This window comes from Pecten maximus, chromosome 12 (assembly GCF_902652985.1).
Source record: "Pecten maximus chromosome 12, xPecMax1.1, whole genome shotgun sequence".
Taxonomy (NCBI): domain Eukaryota; kingdom Metazoa; phylum Mollusca; class Bivalvia; order Pectinida; family Pectinidae; genus Pecten; species Pecten maximus.
Genome location: NC_047026.1, coordinates 14752138 through 14775730, shown reverse-complemented (window position 1 = coordinate 14775730; position 23593 = coordinate 14752138). Strand labels below are relative to the sequence as shown.

The 23593-nt window shown below is 37.1% G+C and overlaps 1 protein-coding gene across 1 annotated transcript; it reads right to left on the bottom strand.

Annotated features, from left to right (window-relative positions):
* Positions 1 to 3815: 3815 nt before the first annotated feature.
* On the bottom strand, positions 3816 to 22100 carry LOC117339173 (uncharacterized protein C2orf42 homolog). The gene is given in 10 exon segments (XM_033900612.1): positions 3816 to 6646; positions 7013 to 7172; positions 8318 to 8526; positions 15224 to 15328; positions 15807 to 15938; positions 16549 to 16702; positions 17963 to 18058; positions 18060 to 18095; positions 19726 to 20416; positions 21929 to 22100. Coding segments are annotated over 9 exon segments (1779 nt in total). The 5' UTR covers position 20416; positions 21929 to 22100; the 3' UTR covers positions 3816 to 6449.
* Positions 22101 to 23593: the final 1493 nt, after the last annotated feature.

Below are 23593 nucleotides of genomic sequence, written 5' to 3'. Positions count from 1 at the left end.
TCGCAATGGAAATGTTTGTAATTATGTATACTTCGTAAAACTACTAAATAAGACACTAACTTGTCACTTGGCATCACCTCAACTGAAACCTTTGGCTCAAATATATATTACAAGAGGCCCAATGGGCCTGTATCGCTCACCTGGCTCTAGAGCAAATTTGCAGTTGATTGAGGTCATTTCTACAGATACTATGCTGATAACAACTTTATTCAAATATCAGAGTAAGCTAAGTTTATTCATGTCAATATATTTTTTAGTCCCTCATTCCAGCATACTATTGGCCTAAGATCGGGTCTTGGCTCTTTGCTCTAAGCATGCTACAGACAGGCCCAATATCAAGTCCCTGGGCCTCTTGGTTATTGAGAAGAAGTCTTTTAAAGATTTTAACCTAATTGACCCATGTGACCTTGAATGAAGGTCAAGGTCATCTATTTGAACAAACTTGGTAGCCCTTCACCCAAGCATGCTACAGGCCCAATATCAATTCCCTGGGCCTCTTGGTTATTGAGAAGAAGTCGTTTGAATATTATAACCTATTTGACAAATGTGACCTTGAATGAAGGTCAAGGTCATTTATTTTAACAAACTTGGTAGCCTTTCACCCCAGCATGCTACAGGCCCAATATCAAGTCCCTGTGCCTCTTGGTTATTGAGAAGAAGTCTTTTGAAGATTATAGTGTATTTGACCCATGTGACCTTGAATGATAGTCAAAGTCATTTATTTTAACAAACTTGGTAGCCCTTCACCCCAGCATGCTACAGGCCCAATATCAATTCCCTGGGCCTCTTGGTTATTGAGAAGAAGTCGTTTGAAGATTATAGTGTATTTGACCCATGTGACCTTGAATGATAGTCAAGGTCATTTATTTTAACAAACTTGGTAGCCCTTCACTTTAGCATGCTACAGGCCCAATATCAAGTCCCTGGGCCCTAGTTATTGAGAAGAAGTCGTTTGAAGATTATAACCTATTTGACCCATGTGACCTTGAATGAAGGTCAAGGTCATTTATTTTAACAAACTTGGTAGCCTTTCACCCCAGCATGATACAGGCCAAATATCAAGTCCCTGTGCCTCTTGGTTATTGAGAAGAAGTCTTTTGAAGATTATAGCCTATTTGACCCATGTGACCTTGAATGAAGGTCAAGGTCATTTATTTGAACAAACTTTGTAGCCCTTCACCCCAGCATGCTACAGGCCCAATATCAGGTCCCTGGGTCTTCTGGTTATTGAGAAGAAGTTGTTTGAAGATTATAGTGTATTTGACCCCTGTGACCTTGAATGAAGGTCAAAGTAATTTATTTTAACAAACTTGGTAGCCCTTCACTTTAGCATGCTACAGGCCCAATATCAAGTCCCTGGGCCTCTTGGTTATTGAGAAGAAGTTGTTTGAAGATTATAGTCTATTTGACCCGTGTGACCTTGAATGAAAGTCAAGGTCATTTATTTTAACAAACTTGGTAGCCCTTCACCCCAGCATGCTACAGGCCCAATATCAGGTCCCTGGGGCTTTTGGTTATTGAGAAGAAGTCGTTTGAAGATTATAGCGTATTTGACCCCTGTGACCTTGAATGAAGGTCAAAGTAATTTATTTTAACAAACTTGGTAGCCCTTCACCCAAGTATACTACAGGCCCAATATGAAGTTCCTGGGCCTCTTGGTTATTGAGAAGAAGTTGTTTAAATGAAAAAGTTGACGCCGGACGGACGGCCGGACAGACGGCCGGACGGACGGATGGACGACGGACGCCGCACCATGGCATAAGCTCACTTGCCCTTCGGGCAGGTGAGCTAATAATGATAAAATAAGATGGCCAACAGGCGGCCATTTTGAATTTTGTCAATTAAAGTTAGTCACTATTTCCCAGAAAATTCTTGCTGGATTTTTCTCAGATTTAACACGTAGGTTACTCATGTTTTCAAATAATTCAAAGGAAGAAGAGGAAAGTACAGATAAGATCAGCCTGTACCGAGATCTACGAAAGGTTAATCATTCTTAAAACCAATTAAGTCCACTAAACTTCCGGTAATAAATGTTTAAACATCACTGAATCTAACAATTACATACCACCCTTTTCCTTTGACAAAGCACATCCGACACTATCACCTTGGATCGTGCACAAAGGATTTATCTTCCACACCAAATTTCTAGCCCTTGTACAAGTCATGAATTGGGTAAACAAGTTTCCCTTGGAGGCAGAAAACACAGAGATGTTACACATGTATCACAGGGACTTGGTACAAGTTCCAAATCCATGTTTAATATTTTGTCAGGTTCATAAATGAACCAAGGCTTGGGGATTTGTGTCAAGTAGTATCAGTATAATAACATGAGGGTACTGATCGAAAGATTTATTATTGCAAGTTATAAATCAGGAGGTGCCTGTCAAAAGTATCTCATCAGTTAAGCATCAAGCATGAACATGTACATAGCTGCAGTACATCATTGGTTAAAGAGTAAACATTATCTATACATTATTTGTCTTAAAATTTGAGAAATTATGAGATCTGTGACTTGATGCAGAACATTTTTTTGTGATGGATAATAAATTCATCTTCCTTCTAAAGAAATTAAACACAAACAACAAAATCACAATTAACAAGTTTTAATAACAGCTTAAAGGAAATCCAAACTTTAACATTGCACAGTTCACTTGTGCCAGACTTACAATCTAATACAAGTTGTCTCGATTCGAGAGTACAGACAATGATGTCCATTTGGTACAATAAATTACTAGTCACATATTTACATATAAAACTCTTAGTGTATATGTGTTGTTTTCCTTGTGGATTAATGAACAGACATAAACGTGTCAATACTTTTAAACTCAGAATATCCAATTGTGAAGTTATAAACTCCTTGCTTTACAACAAATAAACAAGAGGCCCAAAGGGCCTTAACGGTCACCTGAGATTTGAAATATTTCGGCCAACTAAATTGACCCTTTTTGGCCCCACCCATCAGTCCTAATGGGGTCAGTCTATGAAGAGTATTTGATTCTAACATATAGTAGATAAGAAGATTTTTGAAATTTCAGTCAATTTGACCCTTTTTGGCCCCGCCCACCAGCCCCTGGGGGTCAACTAGGGCCAACATGTAAATAACATCAAACTGTAATCCCATGATGATAATTTGAACCAAGTTAGAATGAATTCCAATACAAATCCAACAAATAATAGTCAAAAATGTGATTTCCCTATATAAACTATAGTAAAGTTTACCCCCTCCCCAGGGGCAAACGTGAGACCCCAGGGTCATGAAATTCACAATTTTGGTAAAGCACCTTAAGACCCTTCCATCTATGAAGAGTATTTGATTCTACCATATCTGAGAGTAGGGAAGAAGATTTTTGAAATTTTAGTCAATTTGACCCTTTTTGGCCCCGGCCACCAGCCCCTGGGGGTCAACTAGGGCCAACATGTACATACCATCAAAGTGTCATCCCATGCTGATAATTTGATACAAGTTAGAATGAATTCCAATACAAATCCAACAAATAATAGTCAAAAATGTGATTTCCCTATATAAACTATAGTAAAGTTTACCCCCTCCCCAGGGGCAAACGTGAGTCCCCAGGGTCATGAAATTCACAATTTTGACCCTTTTTGGCCCCACCCCTCAGGCCCCTGGGGGCTGGGGACCATATAATTCACAATTTTGGTTGACCTTCAGCCATAGAAACTCTCTGCCAAATTTCATTGAATTTTGTTACGTGGTTTTGGAGAAGAAGTCGAAAATGTAAAAAGTTTACGGACGCACGACGGACAAAAGGCGATTAGAATAGGTCACTTGAGACTTCATCTCAGGTGACCTAAAAATTGAACAAAATATACATGTATATAAATAAATTATTTCTTTAAAGTATTTTTTTCATGGTATTCTATTTGTAAAATAGCACTTCACTAAACTTCTTTTTTGTTTATATCAGATTAATTTGATAGTAAAAGTATCAGATCTAGACCGTTGTAACTCATATTTGTCTCTTGATGAGGAATGAATCCGAGGGTCAACTGCCTTGGTGAAAGGTGAGTGTGTTATATATATAATTAGCCCTTGTCCACTAAAACAACCTAACCTCCCCATTTCAAGCAGGGACAGAAAATAATATGTAACCAGTCAAACTGGATGACTATGAGGAATAAACATGTTGTCACTGTTGTATGTTCCCAATGATTTGATCATCACAATGCAAAATGTAGATTTACATTTACTTTAGATTAAAAAGCAACCTGTTTTGTCACAATTTATGCCCATGGATACATTTTTGAATTCTCACTGGACATCTGTTAACCCCGTCCAATCAAAACAGTCTCTCTTGAGTCGAAATGTGCCTGTCTTATAGGAGAAACTGTTTGAAGAGTTTTAGGCTAATGTTTTAGTAAATATGAGTTATAATTGAGTTCTTGTAAACACATACCAATATAATATTGACACATTTATGAACTTGATATGTATGTCCAGGGCCTTAAATAAAAAAATAAAACCCCTTTGATAGATTCCATGCTAATTGTGTGTGACTTGTTATCTTTACATGTGTTTCCAGCATTTTAGTGTGTAAAGCAAGGAACTTTTACAAGGGAGTTATTTTACTGAGGTTTAAATATTATAACTATACATAATGCTGCAATTACATATACAAGTACAGGAAGCAAACAACTCACATATAATTGACAAATGTACCAATTTAAATGAAAACTACATTTATAATCAACTTATTTTGCCAAGTTTGTCATTCAAAAAGCGAAAGCATTGTACTTTTTAACATATCACTGAAAATTGTGGGTTGTTATGATTCAAAAAGTGGAAGTAGTACCTAAACTTTTTAACATATCACTAAAAATAAAATAACCAGTGTAATATCTTAAAATATTAAATGGAATATTTAAAGATCTACTTAAAGACTACTACAATTTCAATCTTCAGTTATTGCAGAATCTATTATGACGAAACCTTACAAGAATAGTACAATGATATTGAAATGTCTACTTCCAATAACGCTAGATATGAATTTATAAGGTGAACGAGTGTCATTGCTATTACAATGCATATGTGGTGGGATAAGTCAGCAAGGAATTGGTTAAGTTTGTATAATGTCCTATTAACAGCCAGGGTCATTAAAGGACGAGCCCAGTTTTGGAGGTGGAGGAAAGCCAGAGTACCTAGAGAAAAACCACCGGCCTACAGTCAGTACCTGGTATTAAACTGTCCCATATGGGTTTATACAGTATTGAGGATGGTCAATAGTAGTTATCGGGAGAATGGGGCATCGTCAATACATCCACTTGATTTGTATCTGGAATTTGAGACCCTGCAGACTCTACACTGGCTTATACAATTCCTCGAGTCCAGCACCTGTGTCTAATATTTTGTTTTATTTCGACACAAGTGAATTTTTTCATAATTTTGTAGTAAAACAAATATGTTGGATAAAATTTGTAGTATAACAAATATGTTGGATAAAATTTGTAGTATAACAAATATGTTGGATGAAAAGATTTTGCCTTGGAAAGCAATTTTCCATGGAAAAAAATAGATTGAAATTGTGCACCATAAAGATTCACAAAGTTTTGAACAGAACATTTAACTGATATCACTGAATGACCTCGAGTACATTATTATACGTAGACAACTCTAAAACAACACAGGTGGTAAAATAATATTTGGATAAAATACTTATCTCACTGGGTATCCAATATTGACTATACTATATTATGTCAAGCAAGTATGGATGCCAATTATTATTAAATAATATAACTAACCAAACTGTCTCACAACCAAATCATGTACATTCACACACAGGAACATGTTCAACCTATGTCATCAAGGGGCACAATTTTATGTGCCATACAGAAAATACCAAAAGTATACACTTCCTCGGTAAATATTTAATTGTTCTGGATGATCAAGCTAAAAGGATGTTTTTTCTCCTAAATACATAGTAAGTAGCATGAAACAAGATGAGGATCTTAAAGTTTATGTATGTTTCTAATTTAAAGAAATATACCAATTCACAATGCTATCTTTACCGTATTCCACAAATATGCTCCTGCCCATGAATAAACTTCTTAATTTTTGCAGAATCATCAATTTCAAAAGATTGACTAATAGTGGTTCACAAATAAGCACTCCTCAATAATTAATACTTCCAACAAGGGGAGGGGGCTTATTTAAAATAAATATGGTACATTAAACCAGTGTCTTTTTCATTAATGCAGTAGACAAACCGATTTGTAACCGTAATAAAGGTCGCCAAGAAGTAATTTTATACTGTTTCACTCTTAGTAAAACTTCACAGAGATGTCACATTCACACATATATCTTAACAATGATATTATTTACTGAACAACATGATAGGTAGCTAGCTTACACATGCACACACAAAAATCTCACAGTACAATAACAGCACCCTCTGGCCAGCCCTGGCCTGAAGGAACAGATCACAAAATTATCATCATAATTCCTGCACATGGATAGTTTGAACAGGGATTTCTGATGGAGTGGCAACTAGTCTGTGTTCAATCTGTCCATTTCTCTGATGTCCATACTCAAATTTGATCCTTAGTTCCCCTATCCTGGTCTTTGGAAGAATATCCGGTATCCATTCTATAATGAACGGAGTTGGCTCCTTTTGGTCCGACGTTGAACTTCCTGTAATTATAAAAAAAAGTATTAATAAGTAAATACACTATATCACTCAATATTACTGTCAGAAATAGGTAGAAAATCAGTGATTTTCACTATAAAAAGCACATTTCAACAAAATACCAACATGTCAATACCTCTCAAATAATTTGAGGAGTCAAAATGCAAATTTCATATTTTCACTCCACATGAGGTAACTTTCATTTTGACAGAAACAGATATCTTAAACAAGGTCATTTTATTGATGTTGTTTTGTGGTTCAATGGAATTTTTTTTTATTTTTTTCTCACAAAATCAATTCTCAAACTTATTTAATTCAAGTCCCCAACATCACTGAAACAATTTTACACTGTAACATATAAGCTCACTAACCAACTTTGAGGTAGGTCTTGAGCTCAAATGGTCTGATAGGCATAGGACTCTTTCCTTTAAAAGCCTCATCTATGTTCTCCACTTCTACCTTGGGTACTTCATACAAATCATAGGTCCCATCTCGGTTCTCCACAAAGTTTCTAGTGATGTCTAGGGGCATCTGAAAAAAACAAAACCAAAGTAATTCAACGCCAACATTGATATACAACTCCACCACAAAACAAGAATATGAATACCTGTAAAATCTTACCATTTGAAATTTCACGATGAATTAAACATAAATTATAAGTCATGCCTGCCTCTTTTGTCAGATATCTACACAGGTCAATATAGTAAGTTTTAAGGAAACTCTGAAAATCAAATTTCATTGAATTAAAAAAAAACTACTGAAAAAAAAAATCAACTTGAATGATAGTATGAAAGCACACTGTATACATGTACATATAAAAATATTGATGCACTACGAACCAAATATTTTTTGAAAAATCACTAATTCTCAAAATTCACCTAAATAAGACATTTTAACACCACTAATCACTCTTTCTGAAAAACGAAAAGGAAATATATTACAAATTCATTCCAATTTGACAATAAACCAGTCCATAAGTCAGTTGGAGAAACAATAAAGACTTTATATCAACTTTTTAAAATGTGAATTTTTTAACACAAAAATACTGCAAAAAATTCTTATAATCTGTAGGGTGCATTGATATGTGGTTACTACGATGCAATTATGCTCCAGGTTTAGGTGGAAAAACATTGACACTTTTTGTAAAACCTAGCTAAACACAAAACAAAGTCCAGATCCCCAATTTTCAGAGGCACTGGACATAAAATTGTTGATGACCTTTCGCAAATGAAGGCTGCATTGAATTGTCCACTATGTAATTTAGCTATATACCAAATTAAGTTAAAGTAGTCCTAGTACATTTTGAGCAACAGAATGAAACACAAAAATTTAAAGTGAAGACGACGCTGCAACCACCAGAAAAGTAACAACAGAATCTTTGCAACTTCATCACAAAAATGCTGTGAGAATCAAACTGTAAGTTTTGCCACATTGAACTTTATCATTAAAATTCATTTGGAGCTAAACTTAAATATCATACCATGGTGTAAATATACAAGAATTTACCCATCAGAAACTAATTCTGTCAAGGGCAACTAAATCTATAACTTCACCTTTTGTCAAATTATAACTTAATAATATGTTTACAGTTTACATCAGCTCAGAAAAATCAAACAACACATTCATCATAACAGGTTATATCACATTTTAGATACGCATAATATTGAGATAATTACCGCTTGTGTGTCAAAGATCTGTTTGACATGTACAATGTTGGTGATATGCCATGTGTATTTGGTGAAGGTCCCCAATGGAAGTGCATCCTTTCGTACAAATCCTGTTGTAAAGTTTGGAAGTCTTTTCTTTCTGTTACCAACAGAAATTCTTTGCTGTAGACAGTCAAAAAAGACTTGTGGAGCATGAAACACCAAGGGATCTGGGTTACCTGTAAATAAACTCATTCTGTTTAAAATTCTCTCACTATGAGCAGCCATTTACAGAAAATTTACAAGATATTTTGATTATATAATATAACTACAGTCGAATCTGTATTAAGCGACCACTCAAGGGAAGTTGAAAAACGGTCTCTTAATGGAGAGTGGTCTCTTAATAGAGATGGTATCTTAAATTTAATAAATGTTCATAAGCTTTTTGTTCGCTTTATAAATTGGCAATAATGATTCATAATATATATGAACAAGAGGCCCATGGGGCCTGTATCACTCACCTGGTTGGATTTGACCAAATGTCAAAATAATGTTCATGTTAAAATTGTTAATACACATACTCTCTAAGGGACTGAAAGACCCTATGGATTATTTTTACAAACTAATTGTGTTCGAAGAAACTAAGTCCCTTAGGGTGGGGAAAGACTCTTGGGCCTATTTTTACATCAGAATTGTGTTTATCCCTTAATGTCCAACGATGTTATACATAGTTATGGGATGGAGGGTCACAGTAACCATTTATGCAAAATCTGTTCCCCTTTCACCAAGGATGTTTCTGACCAAATTGGGTTCAAATCCATTTAAAACTTTATGACTAGGAGCGATATAAAGACAGATCTCTATTTCCCCTATTTGGCCCCACCCTTCAGGCCCCTTGGGGGTCAGAGTCAATATTTACATAAACTTTCTTTCCCCTCTTCCCCCAAGGATATTCCAGACCAAATTTGGTTCAAATCCATACATAACTTTATGATAAATAGCGATTCATAGGATAAACCCCTATTTTCCTTTTTGGGCCCCGCCCCTAATGCCCCTGGGGGTTCAGAGTAAAAATTTATACAAACACGGTTCCCCTTCTCCCAAGGATGTTCCTGACCAAATTTGGTTCAAATTCATTCATAACTTTACGACTAGTAGCAATTTAAAGGATTAACCCATATTTCCCCTCTTAGACTCCGCCCCTCAGGCCCCTGGGGGTTCAGAGTAAAATTTATACAAACTCTGTTTCCCCTCCCCCAAGGATGTTCCTGACCAAATTTGGTTCTAATTCATTCATAACTTTATGACTTGTAGCGATTTAAAGACTAATCTCTATTTCCCCTATCTGGCCCCGCCCCTCAGGCCCCTGGGGATTCAGAGTAAAAATTTATACAAACTCTGTTCTCCCCTTCTCCCATGGATGTTCCTGACCAAATTTGATTCTAATTCATTCATAACTTTATGACTAGTAGTGATTTAAAGGATTAACCCTATTTCCCCTATTGGGCCCCGTCTGTCAGGCCATTGGGGGCCAGACCAACCGTTATACAAAATTGGTTCCTCTTCACCCAAGGATGTTTCAGACCAAATATGGATCAAATCCTTTTATTCCTACGAAACAAAGAAGGATTTCAAAGAATTTGTTTTATTTCCTCTATTGGGCCCCGCCCCCCAGGCCCCTGGGAGGCCAGACCCACTGTTTATACAAAATTGGTTCCCCTTCACCCAAGGATGCTTCAGACCAAACATGGATCAAATCCCTTAATTCCTGCAGAAGAAGAAGGATTTTAAAGAATATGCTATATTCCCCTATTGGGCCCCGCCCCCCAGGCCTCTGGGGGGCCAGACCCACCGTTTATACAAAATTGGTTCCCCTTCACCCAAGGATGTTTCAGACCAAATATGAATCAAATCCCTTCATTTCTACAGAAGAAGAAGGATTTTGAAGAATTTGCTATATTTCCCCAATTGGGCCCCGCCCCTAGGCCACTGGGGGGGGGGGGGGGGGGCCAGACCCACCGTTTATACAAAATTGGTTCCCCTTCACTCAAGGATGCTTCAGACCAAATATGAATCAAATCCCTTCATTTCTACAGAAGAAGAAGGATTTTAAAGAATTTGCTATATTTCCCCAATTGGGCCCCGCCCCTAGGCCACTGGGGGGCCAGACCCACCGTTTATACAAAATTGGTTCCCCTTCACCCAAGGATGCTTCAGACCAAATATGAATCACATCCCTTCATTTCTACAGAAGAAGAAGGATTTTAAAGAATTTGCTATATTTCTCCTATTGGGCCCCGCCCCTACGGTCCCTGGGGGGCCAGACCCACCGTTTATACAAAATTGGTTCCCCTTCACCCAAGGATGCTTCAGAATAAATATGAACAAGAGGCCCATGGGCCTTAACGGTCATCTGACAAACACTTACAGCAGGGACACACACCCCAATCCAGCATTATTACCATAAATTATTTATCGCAGCCAGTTATGTTTTAGATCAAATTTGGTTTTTATCCATTTAGCTTGTCCAGGAAGAGCAGCATCATAAAGCAAAATTTTGGCCAAGTTCCCATTTTTGGGGCATGCCCCTCTGTCCCAATGGGTCAGACAAGACTCATTTATATCAATTAGGATTGCCTTTCCCCAATGATGTTTCATACTAAATATGGTTGTAATCAATTAAGGAGGAATTGCATTTTAAAGAAATGTTTAACCTAAGCGCTCCTTTTGCCCCATCTTTTTTTCCCCAGGGGTCAAACCTGTCTCATTAAAAAATATGATTGCCGTCACCTTATGTTTCACATCAAATTTGGTTGTAATCCACCAAAAGGTTAGGGAGGATTAGGATTTAACAGCAAATATTCACCAAAGTTCCCCTTTTGGGGCCCTGCCCCTCAGGCCCCAGGGGTCACACTAGCCTCGTTTATATAAAATATGACCACCCTTCCCAAAGGATGTTTCACACCATATTTCGTATTGATCCACCCAAGGGTTAGAGAGAAGTAGGATTTATAGCAAAAATTCACCAAAGTTCCCCTTTTGGGCCCCCCCCCTCTGGCCCTAGGGGTCAAACCAGCCTCATTTATATAGAATATGATTGTCCTCCTCCAATGATGTTTCGCACCAAATTTGGTAATAATTCACTATGGGTGTTAGGAGGAGTAGGATTTTATAGCAAAATTTCATCAAAGTTCCCCTTTTGGGGCCCCGCCCCTCTGGCCCCAGTGGCCACACCAGCCTCATTTATATAAAATATGACCAACCTCCACCAATGATGTTTCACACAATATCTGGTTGAAATCCACCAAAGGGTTAAGGACGAGTAGGATTTTATAGCAAAATTTCATCAAAGTTCCCTTTTTTGGGCCCGTCACTCTGGCCCCAGGGGTCACACTAGCCTCATTTATATAAAATATGACCGTCCTCCCCAAATGATGTTTCACAACATATCTGGTTGAAATCCACTAAAGGGTTAAGGAGGAGTAGGATTTTATAGCAAAATTTCATCAAAGTTCCCCATTTGGGGCCCCGCCCCTCAGGCCCTAGTGGTCACACCAGCCTCATTTATATAAAATATGACCGCCCTCCCCAAATGATGTTTCACAACATATCTGGTTGAAATCCACTAAAGGGTTAAGGAGGAGTAGGATTTTATAGCAAAATTTCATCAAAGTTCCCCTTTTGGGGCCCCGCCCCTCAGGCCCCAGGGGTCACACCAACTTCATTTATATAAAATATGATCGCCCTCCCCCAATGATGTTTCACACCAAATTTAGTTGTAATCCACCCAAGGGTAAAGGAGGAGTAGGATTTTATAGCAATATTCACCTAAGTTCCCTTTTTGGGGCCCCGCCCTTCTGGCCCCAGGGGTCAGACCAGCCTCATTTATATAAAATATGATTGCCCTCCCCCAATGATGCTTCAAACCAAATTTCGAAGTAATCCACCCAAGCGTTAAGGAGGAGTAGCGTTTTGAAAGAAAAAGTTTACGGACGGCGCACGGCGGACGGTGCACGGCGGACGACGACGGACGAAGCACGATGACTATAAGACATCCTGACCCTTTGGGTCAAATGACCTAATAAAATCCCTTCATTTCTACAGAAGAAGAAGGATTTTAAAGAATTTACTATATTTCCCCTATTGGGCCCCGTCCCTGAGGCTCTTGGGGGGGCCAGACCCACTGTTTATACAAAATTGGTTCCCCTTCACCCAAGGATGCTTCAGACCAAATATGAATCAAATCCCTTCATTTCTACAGAAGAAGAAGGATTTTAAAGAATTTGCTATATTTCTCCAATTGGGCCCCGCCCCTAAGGTCCCTGGGGGGTCAGACCCACCGTTTATACAAAATTGGTTCCCCTTCACCCAAGGATGCTTCAGACCAAACATGGATCAAATCCCTTAATTCCTGCAGAGGAAGAAGGATTTTAAAGAATATGCTATATTCCCCTATTGGGCCCCGCCCCCCAGGCCTCTGGGGGGCCAGACCCACCGTTTATACAAAATTGGTTCCCCTTCACCCAAGGATGCTTCAGACCAAATATGAATCACATCCCTTTATTTCTACAGAAGAAGAAGGATTTTAAAGAATTTGCTATATTTCTCCTATTGGGCCCCGCCCCTAAGGTCCCTGGGGGGCCAGACCCACTGTTTATACAAAATTGGTTCCTCTTCACCCAAGGATGCTTCAGAATAAATATGAATAAAATCCCTTCATTTCTACAGAAGAAGAAGGATTTTAAAGAATTTACTATATTTCCCCTATTGGGCCCCGCCCCTAAGGTCCCTGGGGGGGCCAGACCCACCGTTTATACAAAATTGGTTCCCCTTCACCCAAGGATGCTTCAGACCAAATATGAATCAAATCCCTTCATTTCTACAGAAGAAGAAGGATTTTAAAAAATTTGCTATATTTCCCCTATTGGGCCCCGCCCCTAAGGCCCCTGGGGGGCCAGACCCACCGTTTATACAAAATTGGTTCCCCTTCACCCAAGGATGTTTCAGACCAAATATGAATCAAATCCCTTCATTTCTACAGAAGAAGGATTTTAAAGAATTTGCTATATTTCCCCTTTTTGGCCCCGCCCCTAAGGCCCCTGGGGGGCCAGACCCACCGTTTATACAAAATTGGTTCCCCTTCACCCAAGGATGTTTCAGACCAAATATGAATCAAATCCCTTCATTTCTACAAAAGAAGAAGGATTTTAAAGAATTTGCTATATTTCCCCTATTGGGCCCCGCCCCCCAGGCCTCTGGGGGGCCAGACCCACCGTTTATACAAAATTGGTTCCCCTTCACCCAAGGATGCGTCAGACCAAATATGAATCAAATCCCTTCATTTCTACAGAAGAAGAAGGATTTTAAAGAATTTGCTATATTTCCCCTATTGGGCCCCACCCCTAAGGCCCCTGGGGGGCCAGACCCACCGTTTATACAAAATTGGTTCCCCTTCACCCAAAGATGCTTCAGACCAAATATGAATCAAATCCCTTCATTTCTACAGAAGAAGAAGGATTTTAAAGAATTTGCTATATTTCCCCTATTGGGCCACGCCCCTAAGGCCCCTGGGGGGCCAGACCCACCGTTTATAAAATACAAAATTGGTTCCCCTTCACCCAAGGATGCTTCAGACCAAATTTGGTCAAAACCCACTGAGTAGTTTAGGACTAGTAGCAATTTAAAGGAAAAGTTGACGGACGGACGACGGACGACGGACGACGGAAGACGGACGCTGCGCCATGCCATAAGCTCACCGGCCCTTCGGGCCAGGTGAGCTAAAAATGAACCACCACTTTGAATAAAACAAAACAAATTTTTTTTTTTTGTGTATTTTTTTTTTTAATAATTATGACTGTGCTATTTTTTCATCACTATATGTATTTTTTGAAATTCTTTCAGCATAGCAAAATACATCGATTTAACATGAGAAATATATTTCATTGGTTAATGAGATTACTTTCAAATTATTTATATATTTTTTTTTTTAATTCCTGAAATCTTGGTCCGGATTTCCGCTCCGATTACTATTTACGTTCCTGCATTTCCTACTTTAAAAACGGCGACTTTTTCACTGGCAAATATCTGTTTTAATGTCTCAAAAAAGATAACAAATCACGATTTAACAGTAAGTTAACTGTTTATGCATTCCTTCATTGTTATATTTCGCATGCAAATTGATATATATCATATATAAAACGTCTGAAAATCGTCAGAATTCCAGACGGTCACTTCGCCTCATCTCCCGTCCTTTTGCACGAAAAGTAAAAATACTTGGGTGTTATTAAGGCGAAAATGGTTATGTAAGGCATTTTGGAGACTTCTGGTCGCTTATTGGAGAGTTATTTTTATCACGGGAACGAAAAATTGTGGTCGCTGGTCGCGTAAAGAGAGGGTCGCTTAATAGAGTTAAAATATATAACGAAAACGCTCGGGAGGAATTGAAATGGTCGCTCAGAACAGAGGGTCGCTAAATAGAGATGGTCGTTTGGACAGATTCGACTGTATACTAATTTACAACAATTGTCAAACCATTGATATCATTATATATCATTTGATATTAAGCACCCTTGCTGGTCCAGATGGAAGCACAAGAGGAGTCTTACGGTGGGAGGAAACTGCAGAGTAGACAAAGAAAACCAACTTGCTGGGCAAGTTGCCCCCCATACCTGTTCAAATCCAATCAGGGAATACATGTATATTAATTATACTATAATTTTTTCCTTCCCAAATAAGGTGGACTTGTCCTGTATATGGTGGTATTATTTTTAAAATTAACTTTATGTTGATATTTCAATTAAAATATGTACAGTAGGAAACATTATAATTGTTAATTGTGGTTTATGGTTGAATAAGGTATTAGGGAGGATTACACAACTTTTCAGAAAATACTGATTTTAAAAAAAATTTAATCTAAGGAAAGAGATGCCAGCATACCATCAAACTGATAGTGCATGGTTTGGTTGACTCGCTCAGTGACACTTCCAAGCCACTGGTAAAATGACACCATCACCTCAGACTCTTCAATAGCAGTTAGTGTTGCTGCAAACATGAAAGGAATCCATTATTAATAAAAGTCCCGATTTATTTCAAAATTAATACAAGGGCATGGGAAACATAAAAGTCTTAAGGAATCAGTGTGGTCATTTACACTGTAGCAATTTTCAACTAATACCTTCAAACTTTGTTACTTTTTATATATCAAAAAGATTGCAATTTGTCCATTAACACACTCGGAATTCTTTTTTGCTGATCATGATGACATCAGACAATATTTCAAACATTACTGTTTCACAAAGAAGAACTAATAATAAAGAATTCCTGCTTTTATTTTGTGTAATTTTAAAACTTGCAGAAGCATCCTTCCCAAAATCATATAAAATTAGATTTTGTTGGAGATTCTCTATAAAAACTTGGTGTCTTCCGATTTATTTTGTTCAATATTGCACTGTAGAATTAGAGTAGTAAAGTTCTAGCGTAACATTAATACATACAAATTTGCAAAACTGTTTACCTGTACCTGGCTTTTTAGCGTTGGGTGTGGCAGGTTTATTCTGAAGCTGGACTGCTTTCGTAGGACTAGCTTTCTTTGGACTAGGAGGTGTGGGTGTGTTTCCCTCTTGTAATGTCAACAAAGCATTACTTGCTTGGACTGAAACAATCAATGTTTTGGCATTAATGATTCCACTGCCAAGTAAGACAAATTTCAGTGGGAGCAATTACCAAGTCATCGTATTGAAACAAACAAAATATCTTGAACAGTCCTATATATACATATATCGAACAACTAGTATCTGTTAGGACCTTACATTGAAAATGTTGTATCAGTTAAAGCTGTAAGTTAAAATAATATATCTATATGCAAAAAGAAAAGGAAATTTTGAACTTGTGCTACTGTGATTGAGACCACAATATTTTGCCTTTCATGTCATACATGTGTAACTCTGTACATGTATTAACCCTGTTTATTTGGACATATTGTACATAGTGTGTACAATATTTTCTTTATCATTTATACTTGTGATGAAAATAATTTCACATTATTCAAGAAATCAAACTACACATAGAAATTGATTGCAGAGGCCTTAAATATAAATCAGTTTTAATCTATAGATATGACTTTATTCCAAAAATCTCCATGAAAAATGCCATGGAGATTACAGACTACTCTCTACCCTAACGTATCATCCTTCTGTTTGAGATTACAGATCATGCTCTACCTAATGTATCATCCTTGATTGAGATTACAGATTACTCTATACCTAATGTATCATCCTTTTTCTGTTTCTTCATCACTGGTGCCAGAAGATCCTCCTCCGCCACCACCACCTCCAGCGTGGTCGGGTCACCAGTGTCCAGTCCTGTGTCCTGGGCTTGATAAATTGTCACAATCTGACGCTCAGGGGATGGGGCAGACTCAGAAACTGTTAAAAATAGTCTCTTATGTAATATCAATACTATCAAAATATACATATTACAATCTTTAACTGTAAACAAGAGGCCCAATGGGCCTGTATCGCTCACCTGGCTCTACAGCAACTTTGAAGTTGATTGAGGTCATTTCTAAAGATACTATGTTGATTACCTTTTTATTCAAATATCATTGTAAGCTAGTTTTATTCATATTAAAATTTTTCTAGTCCTTCATTCCAGCATTCTATTGGCCTAATATCAGGTCTTGGAGGCTCTTGGCTATCGCAAAATTATTGTTTACAGATTTAAGCCAATTTCACTCCTGTGACCTTGAATGTAGGTCAAGGTCATTTATTTGAACAAAATTGGTAGCCCTTCACCCCAGCATGCTACAGGCCCAATATCAAGTCCCTGGGCCTCTTGGTTATTGAGAAGAAGTCGTTTGAAGATTATAGCCTATTTGACCCATGTGACCTTGAATGAAGGTCAAGGTCATTTATTTGAACAAACTTTGTAGCCCTTCACCCCAGCATGCTACAGGCCTAATATCAAGTCCCTGGGCCTCTTGGTTATTGAGAAGAAGTCGTTTGAAGATTATAGCCTATTTGACCCATGTGACCTTGAATGAAGGTCAAGGTCATTTATTTGAACAAACTTTGTAGCCCTTCACCCCAGCATGCTACATGCCCAATATCAAGTCCCTGGGCCTTTTGGTTATTGAGAAGAAGTTGTTTGAATGAAAAAGTTGACGCCGGACGGCCGGACGGCCGGACGGACGCCGCACCACGGCATAAGCTCACTTGCCCTTCGGGCAGGTGAGCTAAATATACCAGTAAATAAATTGCAAAATAGTTTTACAAAATGCTTCCTGTAAACCAACACCCTTTATGAATAATTAACACTAGGTGCCATCTGCATAAATAATACTATAAACATACATAATTTAGCAGCAATCTCATTTTAGGAGTTTTCATGCAGAATGCATTCTACTAAATTATGACTGTGCAAATTATGAAATTTTGTACTGTGAGTGTGTCGATTCATCAATGAACTAAATCTGTTTAAAATTTGAGTGCACAAAAAGTATATATTTATTGCACTGTGTCCAGAAGGACAAAATCACAGCATATTTGATGTCATCTAAAAATATAACAAGTGCATTATTGCACATTCAAAGAATTTGGTTTAGTTACTAACTTACTTTGTTCCAAACTTTGATCAGACCATATAGCTATGCCATATATGATACTTACGAGTATCAACTCCTGTAGAATCCATGTTGATATAATATTCAAATTCTTCAGCAAGCTTCTCGTCACTGGCAAATGCACACACACAAGCATATAAATGGACACACCGTCCGTAGCATGTCATCTTTTCCTCCAGCTTTGGCATTCTAAGTAAAATACAATGTGATCAAATTCAACATACGGTATATTGCTACACCCTGGTAGAGGGTATATTGATATTTTCTCAAATATTGTGCCATTGACTTGATTAAATTTGGCTCATCAATAAATATTCAGATAATTTACACTTTTGAAATCTTTTACTGATAATATAAGCTGTATACAACACTATATTCATATAGCTAGCTATATAGCCTATACATATATATATATACACCTTGAGATAATTGCACATTCTTATTGCAGTAATTATATAATATATAACAGATCTAGAAATAACATGATTTTATAGTTCAGCTTGAAAAACAAGAGGCCCATGGGTCTTAACTGTGATCAGACTTTAACAGATATAGACCATAGTACTAGCGTATAATGTACATGTATACTCTGTGGTAGTATATAGTGGTAGACAACAATTGTGATTGTGCAACACTATGTTGGCCATATGGCGACATCTTCAATGAATTATTGATCATGAGGAACACAAAAATAACAACACTTGGTCAGGATATTCTCATGATCATTTCAGGCAGGGTAGAGCTGTATCCCACTGGTGGCACTTGAATAGTTAAATAGGCGCATTGTTCAGGAAAACATGATTGCATGCATGCATATGTACAATCCTTACCCAAAATTGCAGCCATGGCTGCCTTGTAAAGTTTTTACCAGGCTGAAAAATAACATGTTGCTGGTTCCCTTTCCTTAATTACATCCCCACTGATTTCCAGCTCTATGGCACCAGTGGAACTGGAGAAGTTTAAAATGTGTTTTTCAAGATGACAACCATCTTGGATAATAAACCAACCCAAATAATAACACTTGGTCAGGACCATCTCAGGAAAGTTACAGCTGAATCCCACTGGTAGAATGTTAACTTGAGCAGAAGTTTCAAATAGGTGTTGTACAGGAAAACCATGATTGCACTTGTAATCATGTTACAAAATCCCAATTGGGACTGCCATGTCAAAGTTTATATACAAAAAAAAAAAAAAAAAAAAATATCAACACTGAACTTTTCCAGCATCCCTTCCTTAACATCCCCCACCAATTTCCAGCTCTAATTAAAAGATACCAGTGGAACTGCAGAATAAGTTTTAAATGTGTTTTTTAAGATTGCTGCCATGGCGACAATCTAGGATTTCAGACCGACCCAAAAAATAACAACACTTGATCAGGACCATCTCAGGATCATTTCAGGCAAGTTATAAGAGCTCATGATCAGTCACACGAGTAGAACATGATCATCGTGAGAAGAACTTTAAATTAGAAATATGAAAAGTTTATGTGTGGCCGATGACGACGGAAGAAGCATGATATGTCATCCTGGCCCTTTGGATCAGATGACATATAACACATGATTTCCAAATCTTACTGCATGTCTGTATAATACTTTCCTTATATCATTTTTCATCGTTACATCAGGAAATGATACAATCATGGCAACACTTTATCTAACTGAAAATGAATGAGGAGAAAGTTGAAGTCCTAGGCATCTTTGAATACCAAATTAAAACATAGAAACACACTTGTAGCAAATAACTATCATCAACTGCTGAAATAACAAACCTATAGAAGATATCTTCAACAAATAGATTCTCTAGTAGATAGACTACTTACTCTAAAGGCTTTGCAGCTACATTGGAATTTGTGTTCTGGCTGGGAACGATTTCTTGAAGTTTCAAATAAAGAAAAGTGTAAGAATCCAAGTGGTTGCTTTGTACTAGCTTTACATTTCACAACCATAATATTCTTGGTCACTCTTTGTACAAGAGGGCCAGTTGTCTCTGTGGCCAGAAGCCAAATGGCTTGTTTGGTATCATTTGACACTTGTAGAGAGTTCAAAACAGAGTTTTTTAGGGTCAGGGGATGAGCTTCCTGGTTGCATTCAATGGCAGCCTTTATATGAGGGCAGGCCTCTTCTTGAGAACCCAAAGGATTGCTGTGGGAGCAACTCTCAACAAAACATCTTGCATTCTGTGACAAAATTGTAGGATCAACCACTTGGGCTGGATTTCCATCAAGGTCTTGTACCAAAGGTAATTGTACAAAGCCTCTGTAGTCTGGTCCTCGATCCCTCAGTCTAACTGAAAACACTTGAACAGTGGATCCAGTGATAATCTTCACTGCATCAGCACTGTGCCCTCTCTTTTTCTCCTTTTCTTTAAATACCACATCACAAGTCTTGTTTTTACAGCTGATGCCTCTAGTGCCATTATATGTCCCACATTTGGGACATTTTCTAACTCCTCGCAAAGTTGGCTTGCCAAGATCTTCAAATAATGTTTTCAACTTGTCTGGAGTTGTCATTCTGCAATAACAAAAAACATAATCTTTTTACAAATAACATATAGCACAATACATTTGTTTGAGTTGTGAAGATTGCAGCAAGTTCCATCACCTTAGTTTTCAATCAGTATTTTGGGGGGTTTTTTCCAACGATTTTCACATTTTGGACTATATATATATATATATATGGATCCATTTCCCATACCTTCCAAATGGTTAATTTTGAAATTAGGACACTTATCTTAGGCCTAAAAAAATGAATGCATTTCCATTAATTATAATTATAACATGGCAGAAAAATGTGTGGGTTGGAATTTTTTTTATATGCTATTCAAAAGATTTTACTTTATACTTATACAGAAAAGGAAAATTGCATAATGACTTTAAGTAACAGTTTCTACATTGAGAAAAAATTGTCTTGGTTAAGTACAAATTAAATATAGGGTTAGCAGAAATACAGGTATTTTTTTAGGTGCAACAAATTTCACAGGTGAAACAGCACTTTCTGACTTACATCCGGTATATGGTAGTAGTACCTGCATGAGCTAGTGCTATTATACCCAATTGCAAATTTGCCAAGTTCGTGAGAAAAAAAGTCATCACTTTTAGTCAAATTGGCGAAGTACAATACTGTGTTCCTGAATTTGGAAAATTATCTTTTTTTCATCTTTAGTTAATGAACAGAACAGATCAAAACGAAGAGAAGATCTCTCTAGTCGATTGGTATATTTTAATTTACCAGGGTTACAAGTATATATTACTATGCAACAATATTTAAAGAAAATAGTCTGTGTCTACTAGGGATCAAATCCAACTCTCCACTGCTCTAATGACCAAGCGAAATGGATGGTTGAATGCAACTGTATCCTATGTACATTGGCCGGTTTTGTACATGATGTTGACAGTGATTCAATTTGGTATACATAAATGTGTTGTCCAGGGAAATTCATGTTATTTATTTTGGATCATTTGTTATTATTATCTCTGCAGAGGGAAGGGATTTCAGGGAATTTAAGTCACTCAGTCTCTTTTTATAGTATAAAGGATATTTTTACATGGATTATTATATTTTTTTCAATGACAGACATCAGCTGACTCTGGAGCTAAATCACTCCATCTACTTGTCAAACCTTTGATTCATAATCATTTGAAAACGATATTCTGGCCGGACTCACTACAGAACAATCAGACATGTTAAGAAAGACACGTTTTACTAGACCTAGTCCACGATTCGTCAACTGCCATTCGAGTAAAATCAAAATACGTTCGATTGACAGCGTGTGTACGACTATATATATAGCTAAGAGGCCTAATCGGATTTATGATTTGCAGGCATGTCTGATCACCTATCGTCATCTGTTTGATAGTAAAATAACACACCAACAACAACCATGAAATATACAATTACAATGGGTCTGATTACCGTAACAAACGGAAACGCCCATAACCCGGCTGGTTGTGTTGTCATGTCTTAGTATGCGATTCATGCTATTGACTACGCAGATTTCAGTCTGAAATAAATTATTGAGAATACCTTAGTCTGTTGAATACACAGACAATATGCTGAATTGTTTCTCTTCTTTGATTCTGTTACAGTCGTATTTCACTGCACACACGTTAAAAAGCAGACTACAATTATTTAATATCGGTCCTAAATTGCTGTCTGCTGCTTGCTAGCTTTCCGCCATGACACCAGTCTCCTCTAAAGGCGGTCAAGACGAAGCACTGCATTGGTCGAGAAATGACACATGATCTGTGGGAACTTTTGATTGGTGAATACGTAAGAAGGGGGTCAACCTTTTACTTCCGGGTTAAGTTCTCCCGGGAAACACGAAAACTAATATAACAAACTTTTACGACACGACAGAGACATATATAGGTCTCTGGACACGACAGGGACTTACGTCCCTGAACAACATGATTAGGAAATAATGAGTTTCTCTGCTTATTTTTTATTTAAATATTTAGTCTTTTTGGGCAACATAAAATTTTAAAAGATTTTTTTTTTTTCAAAATAAGGACGAACATTTTTTTTTCTGTAAATTTTTAGTGATTTTAGAAAGAATTATATTTTAGTCAGAGAGTATATCCCATCTGATATACACGTCTCTGATTTTAGTTGAGAAACTTTACCTAAGTAATAATCTAATTTTTGGGTGTATTTCTATTTCACCAAAATATAGATATTTGAACTTTTCTTTTTGGAACAAAAATGTCATGAACGAAATCATTAGCACACCCTTCTCTTATAGTGATAGACTCTAGCTAGATAAATATAAATACAAGTTTATAACGAAAACAATATTGTCATTCAATTAAAAGAAAAAGAAAAAACGTTATCCAGTTACTTGATAAAAAGCTGTTGTTCCGATCTGATTAAGCTTCTTTTTTTTTTTTACAACAATGGCGAAACAAGTTATAATCTATATGAAAATTATCTCTCAGATAAAAGCGAGCTACTTTACTATTTAAGTGGAGAACGAAAACTTAAGAGTGTCCATACTAAATTGAGACACAGTGCTCTCGAACATGATCTTTACTGTGCAAACCTGGTTTTGGTTAATAAAATATGTTTAAAATCAAGAACCAAAATCGGTGAAAAGGATCAGGCACAAGTTATAGCAACTTATGAAGCCATCCCCTTACAACAATTAAACAGATGACAACATAGACTAGCTGTTAATTACAATACATCAATAAAATAAAAATGCACACTTGATTAAAAACGTAATGAATCAAGTTTAAACTGGCCTTTGAAAATTGTAAAATGTCACACAGGCTGAACTTATTCAATATTTCATGCTGAAATCTATTTCAAATCTTGAGATTTTTATTTTTAATCAATTGATATGATGTAGTCTAGTGACAGGACCCTGAGGAACCTTCCAGCTCCCTAGCTGTAGGTTCAATTTAAATAGTTCTATAAAATTAATTAAAATCTCAGTCCTGTATCAGTCGCCTGTTCTGCATAAACTTGTAATAATTCGATGTTTACAACCGCTGCATGTTCACCGATAATGCTAGTATTTCATATGTGAGTACATAGCCAGGCACACGTATGGCGCGGGAAGGATGTCATAATTAAATATTTTTGCCTAGACAAAAATAAGATATTGCCTCAATGAGGCAAAAATCGAATATTGCTTAGAAAAAATATTTGTGCCTAGGCAATATTCAATTTTGGCCTAGGCAAAAATAA